Consider the following 23103-nt stretch of genomic DNA (forward strand, 5'->3'; position numbering starts at 1 on the left):
ACATCAACCATTGATGCATCAATAAATCAAACCTAGCAGGGCATTCTTTTAACACGAGGCACGATATCTACTTAGTATAGGAGAAAATTAAGAGAGGCTGTTGAGATCAACAAACACCCACACAATGATAATAGAAATGACGGTTGGGGTTTAAGCCATGCTTGGAAACCAATCATTAATACACTTAAGCAAAATTTGAACTTTTGACTCCTTGCCCACTATTGTATTGTTCCCTCTCTCTTATTGGCCTTCCCTTAGTCAAAGCTTTCTTCCTCTCCTCAAGTGCTCATCTCTTACATTTTTCCTTCTTCTCCGTGCTTTTCATTTGTTCCTTTCTTGTTTTGGAACTTTTCTTTTATTTTTATTTGTTTTTTTATTAATAATGGAGTCTAGTGGGGCCCTTACCCATGAAAATTAAAAAAATATACTAAAAATACTGAAAAGATCATACTGGCCAGAGAATAATAGACAATATCAATCCTTACAGTAGGCCACAAAAGATTAATGTTTTGAGATTTACAATTGAGTTTGTTCCTGCCTTCAATTAGACGATTCAGACATAAATTGTATGTGCCCACTTGTAATAATTTTTATCAGCATTTGAGTTCATAGTTATTGATAGCCATTTCAATGTTCACAATTGATACATGTTGCGTCAAAAGTTTGAATGATTTAGGCTGAATTTTACATGTCTGTATATAATAGTTTTTGCTCCAGAGTTTGCAATAAAATATATTTTTTCAGTTAGTGGTAGAAATCTAAATTTAAGATTAATTATTTAAAAAAAATTGAATTCATTTATATCTATATCATCTTGGATGTCATCTATGGTATAATGTTTATGGATTTTAGTTTTTTGTTTGATGTAGGCTAGGGATTGCTTGTAGTATATAGTACACACTGCTCTAAATTGTACAGTGCATCCAAGGATATTGTTTGAACAACAAAGAATGACATTTACATCTAAAAAGAGGCAGCGTGTTGGCAGCAGCAGTCGGCTGTCATCATTCAGTGAAGAGAAATTGAATATTCTGAAAAATGAAGAAAATGAAAGGCATTTTCATTCTTATAAGATTGGAGGATTCAATGATGCTACCAGTGCAGATGTTGTTTTAACTCTACAGCGAATTTCAACGTCATTTGATAAGGATCAGGAAGAAAATGTGGAGGTTGAGCAACCTGCTGTTGTTTACTTGCATTCTAATGTTTTAAAAAAATGTAGTTATTTTGCTGCTCTCTTATCTGAGAGGTGGCAGACATCTGTAGATAATAAAATGGAGAAGCCGATACAAATTAACTTGAGTGTGCCTATTTCAAGAACAATGGAGACGTATTATATTCTCTTGCAGCTGTTTTATTCGAATGATTTTTCTGGAATAATCAAGGATGTTCCAAGTGCAACAGCTCTTCTACCTATCGCGTCAGAGCTGTTGTATGATGAATGCATACGTTATTGTGTCCAGTTCTTGGAGGCTGTGCCATGGACTGAAGAAGAAGAAAGGGACGTTGTGAAATTGGTCCCTTTCCTACAACAAGGAGAAGCTGCAGAGCTCCTTGCAAGAATCTCTCCTGTGAAAGGCAGTGCATTGGAGGATATGCTGAATGGTTTGATATATACTGCAACCCATAGTCATTTAAATGGTGCAACAGTTAAGGCATTTGTGGCTAAGTTACTGCGGGACTATTCATCTCGAGATGCTGTTCGTCTTGTTCTGGATAATGCATTTGCGACAAGTTTGAAAAGCGTGAAGGATTCTTTAGAGGAGTACTCTAGCCCCAATCTGAGAGGCGGTGATCACGATGAGATTGAAGCTATGCAGCGGATGAACCTCCATACGGCTGTTGTTAATGGAAGGCATTTGCTCTGGCTCATAGAAAGAATGATTGAATTAAAAGTTGCAGACACTGCAGTGAAAGAATGGAGTGACCAAGCTACATTTGCTGCAAATTTACACAGAGCCTTTAGAGATGATGCATGGCGGAACATAGCTCCAGGTCTCCCTGCCCTTGTCCTACGTTGTACTTGTCGTCTTGCCAATGCAGTTGCTTCTGGGAGTATCCTTGCTCAGAGAGAGGTGAATTACTTAACCATCTTTAAAAATATTTTTCATCTTACATCTTTTGTTTAGTCTTTAGGCTATGGTTTGCGATAATCTATTAAATGAAAATGGTAAAGACAACGTTAGATGTATAAAATTGAACATTGAATAGTCTGACTGTTATACATACCATATATTGTTTATTGATGTTTCACAACCATTCGAATACCAAATAATTTTTACTGATTCAGAATCATAAGCTCTGTAAATTTTCTGGTTCAGGCATGTGTCAGATTGCTTGAAAATTTTGGGGCCTCTAGGAGTTGGTCCACAGTTTGCCAAGAATCTTTCCTTTTTTTGTTGGCTTACTAATGCCAAAAGGCTTAAAATGATTGGGTCTAGTGAACTTTCCCTTCAATTCTGTGTTCAGTATGCAATTTAGTTTGCTTTTGGTCTGCCTATTATTAATTGTTTATGGTAAAATTATGATGTCACTTATATGTTTTCCCTTTCTATGTTAAATGTTTCACCGTGTCAGCAGCTGCAGCCATATCTTTATTTATATCCTAGGGAGCTCTTGTAACCCAAAATCTTTTTCGAGAGGTTTTTGATTAAATCCTAGCGAGCTCTTGTATACTAGTGGTTTATTGTGTTTGTTTTGAACCTTTGCCTTTGTAATCTTTCTGGCTATTGGGGAATAAATACATTGGCAAGATGTGTGGATTTTATTGTTTCCAGGCAGGGACAATATGCCTGTAGTAGCGAGTATGGTGGTCGGAGTAGTAATTTTGGTAGTTTGGGATTAGACAATTGTTGGTTTGTTCACTTGTGTGTAATGTTGAACATTCATGCAAAGTATCATTTGGGTATGAATGCATATTTTCTATCAACATCCCATCAGCATGCAAATAATTGGCCTCATCATTCATGTAAAACCTGAACTGCAGAGAAATCTGAACTGGATAGAAATTTTTTCTGGATCCATAATCACACCATACAAATATTGCTCTCGTTAAAGGAACAGTTTTTTCTTTTATTAATTTTTGTACTTACATTTTGCACTTGTAATAAATTGTCATGACACAATGTGATTAGGGTTTTAGATGTTTGGTAGGTGGACAGTAGTTATTTTCAATTTTTATAATTTGAATTTTGGATTGTAAAATTTCATTCTTTTACAGTCATTTTTTGGACTTGTTTGATCTCTATTTTATCTGATTTCCTAGATTCTCTTATGTTTTATTATAATGAATAGGGACTTCCTCCTTTTTTTTTTCAACTTCCAGTATAGAGCATAAAGAGGGTAAAGTCTAGATTTTTGAAAAATTAGAAAGCGGTAGATATTGAGATGCCTGTTGACCCTATCTGTGATATTTTTTCTGTGAAACCTGTCAAGATATGAATTTCACAAAATTTTTTATTGCCTCAGTTGGGAGCATAAGACGAATCTTTTGCCTTTAGTTTCACAGTAGTATTGTTAAATGGATCTGGCCTCAGAATGCAAGCCATACTAGCTATGGTAGGCTCAAATATTGTGTTGATCATATACTAGGTAGTAGGTAATATAGTAAGGGTTATTATGCAGTAGTCAATGATTAAAGAATTGATCGGTCATGAAATTTCTACATTGTTGCAAACTCTGAACAAGATTTCATTTTTAAAGAATTCTTACTCTTTTTGCTTTGATAACTACATATTTGCTGACACTTTCCTTTTGTAACAAATATTTCTTGTATATGTGGAATATCAGTTACTAGAAATTTCCATTCACTTGTCAAGTTGGTCTTGGATGGAGTTACCTAATGAGGGGGACATGTGCTGGTATTACATTTTTCAAAAACAATGGGAGATGGATACCTGGAGACAACAAATAATACAAACTATTTAAATAATTAAATTTTGACAAAAATACACAATGGCTATACAACTCCAAAATTATGGAAAATGCTTAATAATTCAAAAATTAATATTTTAAAGTACAGAAATAAATGTCAATGAAAGTAAAGGTTCATTATATTAATAATTGATAATCATCATCATGACATAAATAGTTAAATTTTAAACCATAATCATCGAAAGGCAGCAGATGGGAGGCAGGATAGGAATACCATTATTTAAAAAAATGTTATTAGGCTACTTGGAGATCATCTATATTTTCAATCAACTGATAAAACTAGAGTGCAGATAGAAATCTTAATTCTTTTATTGTCTCTCTCCTTCCTAGTACCTCTTTGTCATATATTTTCATGTAAAATTAGAAAATTGGAAATGCTAATGTAGTTCTTTAATTCTTTTAGCTCGTGTCAATCAATTATCATCACTCAAGGAAACTGACCAATGTAATTTATGTGCTATACATAAGAAACTCCTAGAGGAGGTTTCTCAATTTTCAAGGGAAATTTTTTGGAGACATACGGAGATGTGAAGAAATTTCATCTAACGTATCCTGATATTTGCAGACGTCCTAATATGTATCTCTGAGATGGATATGTAATCCAATTCAGGAGTCAAGAACCAGGGGTCAGGGTACAAGTCTCCAAGTAATTGTGGTCTTATAAATTTTGCTACATCTAGTAGCAGGGTGACTTGAACTATGATTTCATGGTGGATATCAAAAACTCAACAATATAGTGTCAATTTAGTTGTGTTGAACTTACAAAAACAAAGAGAGAACATTGACATGCATTAATGTGAAACTGATAAAGATCAAGAGATTTAGAGGAGAAGCATCTTATACATCTGTTCTGCACCTAGAGTATCCTGGAGGTTCAGGATGGGTGTGTATACCCCAAGGACACGTTGTTGAGGAACCCTACTAATGACCAAGTCCCCAACTTCTTGTGTAGGAAGGACTTGTGGCATGAAAATAACACGGGCTTAAAACATTTGTGCCATGAGACAGTATTTGTACATATTAATGTGTCTCCAGAAGTTCTTGTTATGATTCTTTGAAACAAGGTTTAAATGCTGGGGGAACAAGGTTTAAATGCTAAGGGAAACACAGTTGTTGTAACAAAAGCCTAAATATTGTGCATCTTTTAATAATTTTGAAGTACAATTATGAGCAGATATTTGCTGAAAATGACAATGGAAAAAAGAAGACAGAGCAAGATGATAACCTAGACATCAAGCCATTGCATGATAAATTTTGGATCGGCATGACTGCTATTGTTTGTGGCAGGCAATCAAAGAAAACATCATCCTAGACATTAAGCCATTACATGATAATTTTAGATCAGCATGACTGCTATTGTTTGTGGTAGGTAATCAAAGAAAACATCATCCCTATGAATTTAGTCAATGTTGTTTGTGTATATCATGTTGTATCAGTGCTGTTATTGCAACTTGGGAGGAAAGAATGCATGAGATGACTGGAAGAAGTGAACCTGAGAATTGTTGTTTATTTGATACATGTGCTCAACCAGTGGTATATGTTATTTCTTTCAAACCAAAATAACCTCTTAGGGTTTTTGAAATCCCTATGGGAGGATATATGGTGAAGAGAAAGTTTCATCCATGGAAAAGAGAGATTTTCTTGCTTGTTTTTTGTGAGGAAGGAATTTTTAGGGTTGTATAACAAAACCTAATGTGTTTGGGTTGCAAAATATGATTGCAATAGAAGGAAATTTAAGGCTGTTAGTGAAATCAATGATGACAACTTACAATCATAAATTCTGAGCATCCTAAATAGGTAGGCCATAGAATTGTTATGATCCGAGAAGTAGTTCAAGAGTTGATAAAATTACTCCACAAGAACCTCCCCAAGTTGTTTGTGCCCTAGGTGGTAGCTGTCATTTCCAAATCAACTTTAGTGGAGTTGTTTAGAGTGTTTGACATACCACGACTACTGCTCGGATGACCAGTAGATCCTTTGTTAAGAGACAATTGTAAGGGCTTTTGTAAGTTAACTTTTAAATTTAAATGCAATTATGGCTAAATTTTTAAACAGCAATGCTCTAAACAGAAGACCCATGAGATTTTGCACCAACTGATTGCAAAATTAGAAGATGAGGATGCTGATTCCAAAAGTTTTTGTTGACCATTGTCATTGTCAGGTCCTTGTTGGTTGACTTCTAGCAAGGACATGCATCAATAGATCCAACCTTTGATCAGATCCAATGGATGACCTTAGTGAGTTTTCCTAATAAAGATAATACTGCTTGTAAAGATATTTTAGCATAGTCTTAGTTATTGTTGACCAATGTTTCCACTAATTGGAAAGAAAGAGTTTATTAATTGTTGGACAGAATTGAAGATGTATCAATAAATATTCTAGGCAATCGGAAGTTTATTAGAAACATAACTTGGAATTCACACTACTAGAAGAAACAATACTTGCCGACTACATATCACTAGTTCTCTCAGTAATTGTCCCCACCCCCACTAGTACACGTTCAGGTTCACTGCTAGTTTGCTTAGGGTACTGCCTGGGAACTTGAGGTGCTTAAGTGGGGACCTGCAGCACCTAGGCTGAAAATTTTTAAAAAATAAGAACACTTGAAATACAATTTATTTAAACAAAAAAATAATCAAAAGCTCAGATTCACCTTAAAGTAAGGGCATATTACTTGTTTTCATTCATTTCACAAATGCAGAAGACGAAAGCAACATTTTTTGCCTCCAAGCTGCCATTGTTGGATTTTGAAGGTTGCTTCAGTTTTCTTCAAATGTGAGGGCTATAGGAGAGTCAAACCCTTACTAATAGGGGAGAATTAGCTACATGAAAATTTAAACAACAAAGCGAGTAAATCTTTCACCACTTTTCAAACTTTTTCAAGTTTTTTTTGGAAACTTTTTATGCAGAATAAGGGATTATAAAGTTTTTTTTTGCAGGGTTGTTAATTTGTAATGCTTTTTTTTTTTTTTTAGGTTAATAGAAAATGGCTGGTAGTTCTGGTTTAGTTGCCCCCAATGCAAAGGGTTCATTTGAATTTGATGTAGAGTCACCTCCTTGGTGACATACGCCAATGATTGAACACCTTATTGGTGGTGGTTGTCATCATTAGCATTGTAGCCAATGTGGAACTAAGCATAAGAGATTGTATAATTGAGTGAAAGCTCACTTTTGTGCTATTCTTGCCTAGAAAAAGAAGTTTGTCCTTGGCCAAATAAAAAAGGGTTGCCAAAGCCATAGATAATGACATATATTAAAGAACAAAAGGATGTCGACATGGAAAGTAGTATATCAAAGGAAATAGCATATCCTCTTGCTAAGAAAGTTTGTAGGAACCTGTTGATGTGTGTTTTATGCACATGCAAGCATCATAATAAAATACCAAAGTACTTTACCCTCTCTTGAACAAAATCACCTTAGATGCTAAGGGTAAGATCAACTAAAATGATTCCAAGGTTTCTACAGTCAGGTCTTGACGAGTGGGTAACTCAATGGTCGATGTGAATTGCTGTTTTCACTTGGGGACTTACACAATTGTTCGAATCAACTTTGCTTATCATGAATATGGAATGGGTATGCTGATAACTTTGGATTTGGCAATGTAGTTCTGGACTTAATTCTAAGAAGACTTTCTAAAAAAAGAGGGAAAAAAGGGAATAGGGTTCTGGAATTCTATTCTAAACCTAGGAATGTAGGAAATGATGAACAAATTTAGTGGAATCAAACTAGGCAAGGTCTCACCATCAAGTCAAATAGATCTTGACACGAGCTTAGTGCAATCATCTAAGGTGTATTTCATAGATTTTCAAATTACTATCATCAAACATTGAGACCATCCAAGTTGATGCATAACAATGGATGTATAATAATCAAAGTTAAGCTTGTATAAATTTCCAGTTGACCACGCACGACGCACTTATAACCAACAAGAGGCTAGTGGTATGGATTAATAGATTCCACACAAATACATTCAACAATTCTTTCATCCAATCTTACAAACATGAAAGCAAATTCTAATCTAAATTCTAATCTAAATTCTAATCTAACTTGGAGGAATTGAGAACCTTGAATGCAAGACAACACCTAAACAAAAATCACCATCAAGTCAAACAATGATTTATATTCAAATCTACAGCATCTACCAACAATTCTCAAAATTTTCTCTCTTACAAATGAGAGGAAATGAGGTATATATAGAGTCTCAGACAAAATGGATGGCCAAGATTAAATCAAAATCAAGGGCCAAGATCATGCCAACATAGCCCTAGAGTTGCCCTAATTAGAGTTTACATAGAAAGTGGAGCCACCAACATATGGCCCAATAGAAAGATACCTAGTCATCAAATAGCGAATCTTCTAGAAGATTCCGTCCATCTCTTTCTCTCACAACATAATCCAAGAATCTAGCTAATACATAATCTAACTCCTCCATAGAAATGTTGGGTAAGGTATCTTGCTGTAAATCAATCACGTCCAACGCATCCGAGCAACAATCCAAGGTGTTCTCCCAATCTGGCATGAGCTTCTGTGAATTGTGAACATGAATCAACAAAGAGACCAAGTCATCTATTTGACTCTTCTTCAAAGAGTCCAATTGATTGAAATAAATGAACTTCATTTTGTCTCTCAATTCTGCTAAGTGTAAACCACTGGCTTCACTGACATCAACTCCCAATAACTCCTCAATTGAGGCAAGGATCTTCGACTGAATATCATGAATTGATCCTTCCATCTCTGCACAATTCTTTGTGCGCTCTCATAAGTTGATTTCTTCATGGCTAATGAACAATACCAACCATGGAAATCGTATCTATCTCCATTATGCACAATATTCTCTCTGATCAATGTGGACATAGGAATCTTCTTCAAAGCTCTGAGGCGTGGAATAGTCTTCTCCTGAATAGGTCGAAATTTCTCCCAAACTCCCTCCAAATACTGTATCCCAAACATAATCCGTGTTGTCCTGTCAAAAGCCTGGACAAACTGAGTAACGAAATCATCTGCCTGTCTCTTTGTATTTTCAATCCATTTCTCCACCTCCGAGAGTGTATCTCTCATTGCCTCATAATGTGAATGTAGTCCATGATCAATTGCAATAGGGGAAATAAGGGTGGGATTCTCACGCCTTATCCTTGCAATGTACTCTCTAAGTCTGATATTCTCATCTTCATACTTCTCTCTCTTCTCTATCTCTCTATCCAATCTCGCACTAATTGCCTTTAGAGTATCACCAACCTCCTGGAATTCCTACTCTTTTGTTGTACGACCAAGGGCAACTGAAGTAATCTGGAAATCCATAGGAGTAGCAATGTCCGTTGTCACATCTCCAATAGGAATAGCCACCTACGCAATCCGCATTCCTGTCTCATCTCTAGCTACGTGTGACAAAATCTCAGCTCTCTTAGGTTCTTTCTCCTTGTTGCTCCCAGCTAAGTAGTCATCAATGTCATCAATAGGCTGTGCCTCTACCATCTTCTTACTTTTCTCCATACTCTTCATCAGCCAATTAGGAATAGCGGCCATCTCCATACCATCATCGAGACATATCTCTCGATCAAGCTCTCTCAATGTTGAGATGACATCATCGTCATCATCAGGATCATCTATGGTCAAATCGTATACATTCTTTCCCAAACTAACCTCCAAAAGGATAGTAGGGGATCTCGGTTGATCATCATCCTCATTAGGTGGAGCAGATGTAGCTGTGGTATGTAAATCTTGAACATTCTTTGGTAATATCACTGTGTTGGAACATTGCTTAGCCTCTTTGTTCTGTTTTGGCACTTCAACTTCCTTGATTGATGAGACGCTAAAGGAGGTGAAGGAATGATAGTCTTTTGTTTCTTCTTCTTTACCTCCTCAATCTTCTTCCCTCTAGCCTTGACTTCTCCTGGTGTGTTCTTTCTTTGCTTGGGAGTTTGACTCTCCTCATCCGCATGAATCTTGATATCACTGATAGTCCTTTGATCATCCTCGGAAGCGGATTCCTCCGGTTTCATCCTTTCATAAGTGAAGGTAACACCCATGTCAACTAACCTGTTCATCTGATGGTCTACCCATCCTCAGGAGAAACTCAAGAGCTCTGTCATCAATACGTTCAAATCTGTCACTTCTTGTTCTGACCAATTAGGCAATAAAATAGCCTTTTTTATTTCATTCTCATACTGTGGATGCGTATGATCCTTGTCATCTAATATTTGATCAGGAACGAGGAAAAGTCCACACTTCCTCATGAAATTCACTGACATTCTGGACCACATTCTTCTTTCACGGCTTGCTCCTCCTTTAGGTTGGCCCAATAATCTTCTATGTCTACCTTGTGGATGAACCTATCTCCCCTGATCCTTCCAACTTTCTTATCCGGATCAAACCTTTCTCTTTTCTTATATGTTGCAAATCGATAGAATGCAAGTTCTTCAACTGCTGTGCTAGCTGCTGTGACGGATTGGCAAAGCTCCAATGTTTTTCCTACGGAAATAGGAAATGACATGCCCGTTCTATGTTTATCCTTCTAGATAGAATCAAACTCCAGAAGCTGTCTCACCACCTCCAATAATATCATTTTGTCTATAGGATACCTAGGAAGCCTGTAAGGTTCGGATTGAAATCCATGAATCCTTGGGTATGTGAAAGTGGGAAACTGTATGTACCATGATCCATATTTCTCTATCAGCTCTGTTGCCTCCTTGGACAACCTCCGGTGGATCCGCCTTGCAACATTCGTGTTATGTACATAGTGAATGCATCATTCACTCTCTTATAATCTTTAATTTGATACATGTTCAGCTGTGGATAACATTCATAACTCCTGAACTGTCCTTGTCCATTACTGACTTCATCTCTGCATATCAATCCTTTGTAGGTAACAAATCGTGCAAGCAGGTACACCAAATAGGAAGTCATGGCGAATGACCCGGATCTCTCCACATTCCTCAGTTGAAAATCCATATTGTCACTTATGGTTTTTGACCAATCAATCAATGTTCCTTTTAGACAATCCTGGATGAAATAGAACATCCATCCATCATATATTGCACCCTGTGGCATCCCCATCACTCGGTTAAGCAGAAATAGTAAATCACTATATTCATCTTTGAAATCTGTGCACACGAGTGTCTTGGGAGCCTTGGAATGATGAGACCTAGGTTCGATCATCCATTCCTTGTTCACTACGGTCTTGCATGCATCCATCTTCTTCTTATATCTTTCTTCATATTTATCCTTGGTTCTATCTTTCATGTCTGCTCCACGTGGAATTCCAAACACCTTAGCAATCGCATCCTCAACAAGGTAGGCAATGATGGCACGCTTAGGAGTCTTGATCATTCGGGAGAGAGGATCATAACATCGTGCACCCTCTAGGATTAGCTTGCTACACTGTATGGACTGTGGAAATCCAGTAGCCTGTTAAATACCACTCTGCATAATGTTCACATAAGCTGGGAAAAAAATCTGGCTTCCAATTCTGAACATCCGCTACCACATTTGGCCCATGTTCAGGAAATGCATGTTCGTGTCTGTAATCTCCTTCCATCTGGATGACATCTTGGATTCTGGATAGAATCCCCTCTCAACTATCTTCTGTTGTTCCCTCCGCATGCTAATCCCCGACTTCGACATTGTACCTATACGAAGCTGGAAGTTAGACACTTTGGAAAATATATCCTGATAACAAGTTCTGATTTTCTAATGATTTAAACAAATTTAGAGATGGAAATCAGGAACTTTATCCACATTCTCAATGAAATGACAAGGCTAGGGTATGAAACCCTTATGGAGCTCATTAAAATCATAAATTTTCAGACTTAGCAAAGTCTGAAGACACCTCCTTATACTTAGAAATTTTATCCAAATTAGAGTGCAAAGGAGTATACCGGATTAGGAAAGGAGTGAAAAGTAGTGTTTTTACACAAAAGTTGTATGAGGACACCTTTCCAAAATCCAACAATGGTTGCTAGCAAGTCTGAAGACAACCTGCAATTCTATAAATCAGTCCTTAAAATCATGTTGCAATCACTTGTTATGCAAAATTATGATGAAAAACTACTTTCCCATGGTGAAAACAATCAATTCCGGTCATAAATGTGTGGCTGGTAAAATAAATTTTTCTGAGGACAAGTCTGAAAATGGTGGTTTCAGATTTACCAGCACCTTGCAAAGTGACAAAAAACCCTGAAAATGATCACGAAAAGTCAAAGGAATGAGCTCCAAGCAAAATCACCAAGGTAGGTAAGTGGCTGGAAATGGTGAATTTTCTGAGGACAGCCTGCAACAATGGCGTCTCAGACCTGCAACAGCACTTAGAAGCTCTGAAAAGTGACTGAGAACACCTCCAATCAGCCCTTAGACAAAATCGCGTTAGGTGGAATTTAGCTGGAAATGAAAATACAAGTCTGAAAATGAAGTTCCAGCTAGCAATGGAAGTAAGAAATCTCAGTAATGAAGGAAAATATCAGGTCTGAAAATGTCGATCAGCAATCTCCTGGCTAAGGCGTCACAAATGGTGAAGAAAATCACCCCAAAATGGAGGGAAATGACCCTCCAACAAAAATCGCCTTTCTACAAAATGGCGCCACCTCTAGCAAAATTGCCAAAGTCTGAAAATGAAGCTTCAGCACCCTCCAATGGCAGCCAAGGAAAATCGCCTAGGGCTGGGAATGAATAAAAATGCACAATGAGAATAATCTTCAGCCCAATGGTGTCAACTTGACACTTGAACAAATTCGCCAGCTGGAGGAAAAAAATCGCCTAAGTTTGAAACACACTTGGCAAATATAATAATATTATGTTGCTGTCCACCTTCCTTTAAACTTGTTTTCACCTTGAGTCTTCACCACACAAGCAATGTGGGATAAAACATTTGTTACTTATACTTGCCTAGGGACGATTTGCTTCTAGAAGGTGAAATTCATTAAATGCTCATTGCAAATAATTTATTAATTGTTTTTATTTTTTAAATAATCATCAACGTTTGTAAAAACAATTAAATTTTGGGTCACTTTATTAAAAGTTTTGAAATTTAGATAAAAAATGACCACTAAGGGGGAAATCGATTTTAACTGGGATAAAAATCCCAATAAAAATAATTAAAAATGCCAATTAGGGGAAATTCGACCCCTATTAGGATAAAAATCCTAACAAAATTTCATCAAACTCTGCAAAAAATGCCTCCAGGGGAAAATCGATCCAAGTTTGGAGTCATAATCCAGACTAAATTACGTCACTTAGCTCAAAAAGTCACCTTGGGGGAAAATTGACCCCAGTCTGGACAGTTATCCGGACCCAAAATCATTAAATTCATCCCTAATGGAAATTGGCCTAAGGTCTAGAATCATTATCCGCATTAAAATCCATGAAATCTCGTCATAAATGTCCTGGTGAAAAATTGATAGGCATCAGGAATCATCATTTTTGTCCTCATTAAAGTCATTCGTAGTCCTGGTGGAAAATCGTGGGTTGTCAGGAAAAATTCCCACACTTAGTCAAATTTTGAGCATTTTGGTGGAAAATCGCTCCACGTCTGGATAATGAATGGGGGAAAAATTAGGTCCATCAGGAATCCAGTGGAAATCCACTAACAGTCAAGATTTTGAGTGGGGGAAAATCATGGGTCATCAGGAATATGGGGGGAAAAGCATCTTCAGTCTGGAATTTTGACATTTTGACCCTTAGAACATGGATTTTCATCCAGAATTTAACAGTTTAACCACTCAAAATCATCTGGACACTTAAAATTTCAATAAAATGCGTCGGGACTTGGGCAAATTTACCAAAATTTGAGTGAAACAAAATGAAACCTATCGGGATAAAGTGCAAAATCAATAATTTTATAGGAGTGAGAAAACAACTCCAAAAGACCTTAAAATACCTCAGCAGTTAAAAATCACCGACAAGGACGTTCAAAACACGTTAACGCTCAAAAGGTCTACACTCGGACAAAATTAGGATCATTTAAAATCTCAACTTTACGCACTTGATCCTATAACTTCAAAAAATCCTAAACGACAATTAGGCATGATAAAAAATCCGAGACTCGGGCATGAGAACTCAAAATTGCCCACTATGTTGCCAAAACCCTAAACTAACCAACGCAGAAAGCAGGAAAGAGGGGGTCGCTGTTTTCAATGGGGCGATGTGTGAAAAGGTCACAACAGAACCTCCCAGTGACTTATCACAATCAGCTGGCCCACATTCTTTCATGTCGTTGCCACCATCTTCTTGAGAAGAGAATCTTTTGCATAAAGAGGCCAATTGCAAAGGGCCTTCAAGAATGAAATAGGAGAAGTTGCAAATGGGACCATTTCTTGTTGCATTTATGGCAATAGATTTCTTTCCAACCTTGTTAGATCACCATATTGACGGGATATGGTGATGGCCATTGTCAATGCAATTGCTGATTATTTTAGTCTTGGGTATGAAAAGGTGTAAACCACCTTATTGGCGAAGGAGAAAGCTTTAATATAGAGGCATCATTGCGAGCAATCAAGGATACATGGCCCAAAATAGGTGTGTCCATCATTTGTAATGGACGGAAAGATTGCAAAATAGACCCCTAATCAATGTCATTAAAGTATCACTTAGAGGGGCAATGTATTTGTAGGCATTGGATCTTGAGGGGCAAACAGAAAATGCAATTTTCATTGCCAATATCCTCATAGAATCCATCAAAATGGTGGGCCTCAAAAATGTTGTACAAGTCATAGTTGACAACGCAAAAAATTGTAGGGTAACTGACTTTTTCCATCATTCACCCATTTGAAATAATAGTGCAGCCATACTTTTTCTATTGCTTCTTTTGTTCTTCCACTAGTAGCCTTGCCTTTTTGGTTGCATTAGTGAGCAAACTACACATACAAAGTGAAAGTACAAAAAAATTTTTTTTAAACACAAAAAAAAGCCTAAATTCAACATAAATTATACTATAAACTGATAACATAAATTTAGCGTAAAATTCAACATAAAGTATTGTAAGTATAAATTAGCATAAATTAATCAACCTCCCACGTAAGTCTTTATGAGAAGGTGCCTAGTAGCCTTTTCTTGCAGCCATCAAGGTAGTCACCAAATTCTCCCAATAAGGACTACTCACCATAGTGAAAGGAATGTTGTTGAAGTACCAAAAATTAGCACATGCCATATTTGCTTGTTCATGCACCTCACCATTCCACCATGTAGCTTCCAATGATGGTTGTGCTCTAGGTGTGTTTTTGGGCACAAAAAAACTATGTAGTGTGCGTGTAGGTGTAGGTATTGGCACTATACTTGAATTGATGAAGTGGAGGCCAATGTGCTTTGGATTTGTGGACCGTAAAGAGAGCCCAATATGCCTTGGCATGTTGTATCTTACATCTAATTCTAGTTGCACTTGAGGAGCATGACCACTAGCAATGGATGTTGCTATGGCTGCTCTTGTCTTCTCCCTTTGCATTTTTTTGTCTTTTGTCAATGCAAGGTGGGCATTCATCTCTCTTTTTATCGCTTCAGTGGTGTTGACACAAGGTTTGGCATCACAATGAGTAATGCTTGCAAGATGGTATTTGAGACGATTTATGCTATCATGATTAGTTTGTGCATCTCATGCAAACAATTGTCCTAGGTATCAGTTCTTATACGACATATTTTCAGGTAGGGTCTCTAGCTCCAGCAAGGCAAGTGCTTGTAACCAGCCGTGGCATTGATTGGGTGGAGCCTGAGCTTGAACCCATTCTCTATTTTCCATTATATGATGTATTTAGCCTATATGTACAAAGTGAAAGCACAACATTTTATTTTTTAAATACAAAAAAATGAACTTAAATTCGACATAAATTACTAAAAATCTATGCTCCCCCAAGTTTTGGGACGGGGACGATAGGAGATGATAGGACGTGTTTTTGGTACAAGGATACTTTTTGGCCATTTTTTAGGGGACAACAAGGGACAACTATCAAAGAATAATAAAACCTAAAAAATATAAAGAAATTTCAAATATTCGCATGATAACATTGATAAAGCATTCATTGTAGACATTATAGAACCTTTGTGAGCATGGGTAATTGAATAGGAATTATGATCTTTATATATCTTCATCTGAGGCTCAGAATGGGAGCCGGGATCGCCCCCAGTTCATCCAGGGTGCACCAAGTTGTTGATTTGGTAGGGAATTTTTTTTTGCCTTCCTTTGTCTGTCGTCCGCCCATGGCATGGTGACCCTCTTCCTTTGCCTCCTCCGTCTATGGCGTGCCGACCCTCTTCCTCCAACTGCAATTGATGCAGCTATATTTTGTTTTAAATTTTTAATGCTTCGACTAAGTTTTTTTGTTTTTATTTTTATTTTTCCTTTTTCAAATAAAATTCAATTTATTTATAATTTATGTTTTAAACCTCATTCAATTTGATATTTTTTTATTCAATATGTTAAAATTCAATATTTTAAAATATTTAAATTAAACTAATATTATAATATTTTCATAATTTATATTATTATATATTAATAATATTTTAAATTAAATGTTTAAACATATATTATTATTTATTTTGTTTTGTGTTTAACTTTATTAAATATTGAAACATATTAGTATTATTATTCTATTACTTATTTTAAATTTATTACTTATAATTTTATATGTATGTATGTATGTATGTATGGGCATACCCATACCCAAGGAATTTTTTTTGGTTGTAGTTGCGAATCCGTATCCGTACCCAAATTGATAACATGGTTATCTATACATATGAGAATGAGTTCATATTTTTCTAAGAATCTAAAGCCTTCAAGACTGCATTTTTTTTTGTCAAACTCATTAACAAAGAGGAATGGTTAAGTAAAACAATAATTGTTTATGTTCAAATTTGACCTTAAATGTGATTTTTTTGAGTTGTCTTTGCAAATACATTTTTGCATTATGAAAACGACATTTCATGGCAATTATGACTTAACTACAATTATATTCTTATTCAAAAATATAATTAATAGAGCATTCCAACTTTGTTTATGGAAGTCCTTGTATACTAAACAAGTTGCCCATTTTATGAAACAAGATAATCCTGGATTTTGGCTTTTGACTTGGAAGATTTAGAGATTTGCAACAGGGGATGTGTATTTTGCGGATTTTATTATGATTCATCATTGGTCTTATAGTTGGTTAGACTTATAGTTTGATGGGGTTTTGGGGGCAACTCCACCAACGGGGTCAAGGGGCAGCACTTTCACAACCACTCAGAACTTCATGGGGAAAAACTTTTTTTTTTTTTTTTTGTAAATTGTAGTGGACATGTCATAAACCAAACAGCATTGAAAGGTTGTAAGGTTTTTTTTTTTTTTTTTTAAAACTACATAAAATTGTCCCTGGGTATGTTTAGGGGACAACTGACCATCGTTGGGACAAATGGGGGACGCTTGGACATCCCTTGGCCGTCTTGGGGATGGTTAGCTGTCCCCAAACATACCCTGCCATTTTTTTTGATGTCTCAGGGACGTTTTCTAATTTTTGACAATAAAGGTGTCCCCGAGTCCCCAAAATGTTTCCGGGGGGGGGAAAGTTAGGGGATGTGTGTGTCCCTTGGGAGCATAGCTAAAAATAGTATAGAAGTAGTTTAAAGTAAAAATTTATTATAATCTAAAGATTCTAAACATTTTATTCCGAAAAAAAAAGGTTAAAATGAAAAAATAAAGTTGTGTATGCATAAAACAGTGAGTTCATTAAAAAAATAGGAAAAAATTAAAATGATAAAAAAATGGTGATGATTCCAATTTTTTGGAATTTAAATGCAAAAATACTACTTAGTTTTAGCAAATGATGAATATGTTCTAATCTAAATGCTGGATTCTGCATCCAAAATGTAAGAAAAAAAACAAAAAAGCAACTGTTCCATGCTTCAAATTTGCCAAAAAATCCTTTTAGGTCGTAGATGCAAGAGTGTTGTGAATGCTGTGTTCAAAGTGGGAGGGGCGTTGGAGGTTTTGTCGAGCAAAATCATGTTTTTTGAGCTCTTTTGGTAGTTTTGGGTCTGTTTTTGACCCGACGTGCTTTTTGGACATTGCCCATGAGTTTTTTCATTAGACTTGCTGAGTTTCTGGCGAGTATTTCTTGCAGCTACTTGGTGTGAAAAAAGTTAGTGAGTACTCAGCAAACCTGCCATCTATGCAAGAACCTATTGTTGGATGTTTGAAATCTGCTAGACATATCTGGTTACCTTTTGATTTTGTTTTTAGTATGGGGTAGCATTAAGGGGGATTCTAGTAGTTCGTTAGAAAAACTAGCCACACCAAACCATATCCAACTCTTCTTGGAAGGTCCTTTGATGGTCACAATTAGTGTTATAAAACCTGCAAAATAAATTATTGGATAGAAAGTTGCCTAGGTGTTATAAAACCAGGCAAATAAAAATTTAAGTCTACTGTTTGAAAACTAGAAGTAACCTGGGTTTGCTTCAATGTTCAGGGTAAATTTCCTTGGAAATTGAGCACAATCCCCAAAATAAGTATGGGATCCAAATCAAAAGAAGAAAACTGTAAGGTTAAGACATACAATAGAATTTGAGAAGAAAGATGGCCGAAGATATAATCTAATTTATATTCACCGACAGAAATTCAGAAAAGAAGGTACCAGTGCAGAAAATAAATCAACAAATTCTCCTCTTCAATGGAGGTAAGTGAGCTAGCAACCATAGATCTACTGAATCATACTCCTTAGATGAGGATAAAATTTGTACACTAACTGTTAATTGTGCTAAATACCATGTAGAGGTGTGAAATTCTCAGCTTTAATATAATTCATAGAGATTACTGTTAGGGGAGGTAGGAGTACAATATTCTTTGGCTAGTCACTTATGATTTACTAGATCCTGTTCATTATCATGCAAGCTGACTCAGACCATGCTCACCGCAGTCTCAACAAAGAGAAGACACTACACTGCTTGTTATTACTCATCCATGCAGGCTCATTTTGCTTTATTTCTGTCATTTTCACTCTATACATCAATCCTTTGAATGCTATTTCTTATGTTGACAACATTACAGCAATCCTTTGGATGCTATTTCTTGTGTTGACAACATTTCCTATCAAAGTATCAGATGTAATTAAGCTGTGTGGCAGATGTTCTGTTGGAGATGAGAAAGTATTTGCCATTGCCGTTGCTAGGGTTATCACTGTTCTAGAGTGAAACAAGCAGGAGCAGATTTTCAGGTTTTCAATCTCCAAGTGCTGTTGTAAAATTTTCAAGTTTCCGCGGAATAGTCCTGTTGCTATTCTGGAGCGATTTTTGTTTTTGTTGGCTGCAAGGAATTTTTTAGTGGCTATATGTCGCCATCTTGCTATTTTTCAAATTTCTGTCTACCAAATTTGGCTATTATTAGGTTGCTTAGAATCATCAGGTTGATCCATATTTGATAGATTTTCTCTAAACTTGAAATAAAGTTGCCTCAAGATAGAAATTTTAATTCTGATTTATCACTATCAAGTTATTGTATATAAAAATTTATGCCCTAATCTCCCAATTTATTAGAGGCTATGCTTATTCTCTATACATGGCCCATTTCAACATTTTGTTTAAAATTCATATATACATCGAATCACCTTAAAAGCTATATTTCCAATATAGAAATTTAGTCAATCGATTGCAAAACAATTGGTATGAGGAAAAACTTTAGCTGTTCACTTTAAAATTTCATTTTCAATATGAAAAAACTCTTCTAGGATATTTTGATTCTTTGTAGTGGGATTCACTAGGGTTTTTATAACATTTTCAAATGATGATTTTTTATAATATACCCTAGATGGCTGTTGTAGATCTTTGTACAACAAATTTGTTTCTGATTTCTGCAAAAGTTCATATGATTCTGAGTTTTAATTCTCGTTCAATGGAAAATAATTTGTTAAACGTTTGTCCAACAAAAATTACATAGCCTTTTTCGCTTCATGCAAAATCTTAAAAGAGGCAAAAGAGCCAAAATGGCAGGGAAAGATATAAACACACACCTATTGATTTGGCTATATTATTTTTGGGTAACTTTTTTTGATCTTCCCTAATCTTTTGTGTTGATATGTGGTGCAGTAAGAATACCGTATAGAATTGTTTGAAGGCTGTTACTTGTTTCTACTTTGCAATATTTTCTAATCACTATGGAACTAGCGATTGGGCTGTAAAGGTGCAAAGTTTTTTCTTTTGAAACTCTTACACAGATGTTTAAACTACGAAATGGAAAGCCCTTTTTGTTCACCTTAAGGAATGTGGTAGTTGCGGTGCACTCTAAATCTGTATTGTTTCAATCATGAATAGTATTTATTGGGAGTTAACAAAAGCATCTGAGGCCTTTATCTTCTATTGCTGTTTGGGCTTTGGATGTCCAATGAACAATTGAACCAGTATATGTTCTGTAACCACTTCCTCAATTGCATGCCTCTTAAGAAAATCATTGATGTTGTAATCAGGTTTCTTATAGTGATGTCCCTTGAACTAAGGGAAATGCTTTTGGATATTTGACAGTGTGTAAAATGAACCCACCAATGCTACCAGCGAGAAACTTTATTTTGAGGGCAAAACATAAAATTGAGCTGCCATTTGATTGTTGCTGAACTTTAGAGAGCACAGGAATGTTTGATGAACAGAAGTCTGTTTTGATCCAAAAAAGATGATTCTATTGATGTATATCTTATCTAGGCCTGGATGTATCCAATGAATTGGTTTTGCTTCTTGCTTAGTTGCCAATCTTGTACTTTATCCCTTTTTAATGAAGCTCTTCTGAGACTTGAGAGGGCCTTGCTTCTTTATTAAAGAAGTAGGCCACGACATCTTGCTTGTGAACTATCATTGCTTGAGAAATTGAAAATATAATGGAGAACCTTATGTGCATTCTTAGAGGAATGCTTTATATTCAATGTCTCCATGTTCTCTCAATCTGCAAAAAATTACTAATTGATTCTCATAAAATATTAACAAGCTATTGAGTTTTTTAAGCTTCTATCATCTAATGTCCAACTCTATTTTTGCTTCTAAATTTTGCATTTGTGCTTTCCTATTTGATTGCTTTTTGTCATGGACAATGCAATTGATGAATACATGATCACACTTTTGTAGGTTAGGATGAAGCTTGTCAAGGACTGGCTTCCGGTGGTTATTGCCTGCAAAGACAATGTTTCTCCAATTCCATCAAGCCAGAAATTACTTTATCAGGAGTTGGAAGATGTCTTTCTTCAAATAATTTCTACGTTACCAATGCTTGATGCTCAGGTGTTGTTACAGCAGTGCCTTAATTTGGCTACTCGTAATGTGGATGATTGTACTCATTTGGTATCTGCTTTTAATACTTGGTTCAGAAGGGCAAGCCATGCTCCATATCTTTTCAGCGATGATTAAGCTTTGTAACTAAAGCAAGGGAGTAATGCAGAACAAAAGCGTGGAACACTTGAGTGGCTTCATGGTTACTGTGAGGTTTTATTCTCTTTGTTTGCTCAGGACTGGTTGCATGCACCGAAGGAAGGTTGTAGAATTTAAGAGGGAAAGTTTTGATTCTATGTGAGCAGAATAAAATATATGATCTTCTCCCACAGTGCTCATTTATTAGATAAAAAAATTGAAATTCAATGCGAGGGACACTGTATGTATATTTTTGTATGAAGCGTGCAAAGGTCATTTTGGACTTTTGGTAAATATTTCAATTCACCATCCATTTTCAATTATCTGATGAGCAGATGGATTGAGTTACACAACTCATGTAACTTTGTATTTAATTCACTGTGGTCTTTGACTTTTATTTTAAATGTGAATATCTGTTAATTATGTATTTTTCCTCTCTGACTTCGACAGTGACTGTGTGACTCATTCACAGAATGTGCTTTAAGTGGCCTCATAAAGTTCTGCATCATCTTTTACATAGCTGGAGTTCCCGTTAATACAAATCATGAGATTTGTTGCATATCTTAGAGTTTTTTATTTCTATCTAAAGCTATATTATTCATAATAAGGCAGTGCGATTTTTTAGAATTTTCAGGTTCTATCATTCATTTGTGCAGATGTTTTTGCTGTTGGCCATTTTAGCAGTATATCCCAGTCCTTGGCACTAACCAAAGGAATTTGACGATTCATGCACCCAATGTCTACGGGCTGCAAAAGCATCGGGACTTTTATTCTCCCCCACAAAAGAATATTTCCAGAATACATGCAGAATATTCTGCAGGGCTTATACTAACCTTGAATCTTATTCATCAAATACTTTGGGCACAAATAAAGGCTGTGCCTCAATATGTTTTACTTGGCATCATTGACAGAAGGGGAAGTGTACCAGTAGCGGTTATAGCTAACTGTGTGCACCCACAAATCTCCAACGGTACATCGGATTTTGATTTTTTTTTGGTTCTCTGTATGCACTTAACCGCTTATAGTTATTGTTCTGGTTTCTAGGTATTTATAACACACACTGTGAGATCCGTTATGCATGTAAGAGTCAAAAAGTGTTCTGGTTTCTGGGTAACACACACTGTGGGATCCGTTGTGCATGCAAGAGTAAAAAAGTGGTCATTTCAAAGTGTTAAACTTATACCTACTTAAAGATATCCCAATAACCGTGCACTACCTCAAAAATGACCAATACTTATGCACAAATGCCCTAGTAGTCGTGCACTATGGGTACCAATAAAGCTGCAGTACTCCTCCAATTAAAGTCCAAAAATTCTAACTTTTGGAGGTAAAGTGGGAGGCTATTGATGCATGTGAAATTTATTAATGAACTTTCTAGTTATCATTTTTTTAGGTTTCTATAAAGTTAGTAATTGGGGGATTGGTTTAGCAAGGAGTGAACGTAATTAGAACAAGGATGGTAATTGGTGCTCCTCTCCTAGTCAGCTGAAATTACACATTCATCTATGGGTTGGTATGAAAGTATGCGCTTTGAGCAATTGCAAACATGAAGGATTTTACTCTAATTCTATATTCTTTCGCCTTTTGACCCTTTTAATTGTTTGTCATTATCGATGTTACATGGTTTGAAACAAGTTGAACTACCATTTCTTGAGGGAGCTCACTTTTGGCTTCTCTATAATTTTTCATCTTTACTCCAAAAATTGATGTTTTGCACAAATAGTTGGACAGCTTGCTTCTCTATAATCTATTTGACATTTTTAAATCATCACTCCCCTTTATAATGAGGGGGTGAACGAATCTTCGTTCATTTTCACATTAAATGTCTAAAGC

General features: G+C 36.0%; 1 protein-coding gene across 1 annotated transcript in view; it reads left to right on the forward strand.

Moving 5' to 3' along the window:
• Positions 1-21697, forward strand: part of LOC131033251 (BTB/POZ domain-containing protein At5g60050) — a 48516-nt gene extending 26819 nt beyond the window's left edge. Inside the window, exons 2-3 of the mRNA XM_057964422.2 lie at positions 870-2075; positions 20992-21697. Coding sequence (XP_057820405.2) covers positions 951-2075; positions 20992-21270 — 1404 coding nt within the window. The 5' untranslated portion in view covers positions 870-950 and the 3' untranslated portion in view covers positions 21271-21697. The remainder of the gene's footprint in view (positions 1-869; positions 2076-20991) is intronic.
• The last annotated feature ends 1406 nt before the right edge of the window (positions 21698-23103 follow it).

Source organism: Cryptomeria japonica, chromosome 6, assembly GCF_030272615.1.
Source record: "Cryptomeria japonica chromosome 6, Sugi_1.0, whole genome shotgun sequence".
Classification (NCBI taxonomy): Eukaryota; Viridiplantae; Streptophyta; class Pinopsida; order Cupressales; family Cupressaceae; genus Cryptomeria; species Cryptomeria japonica.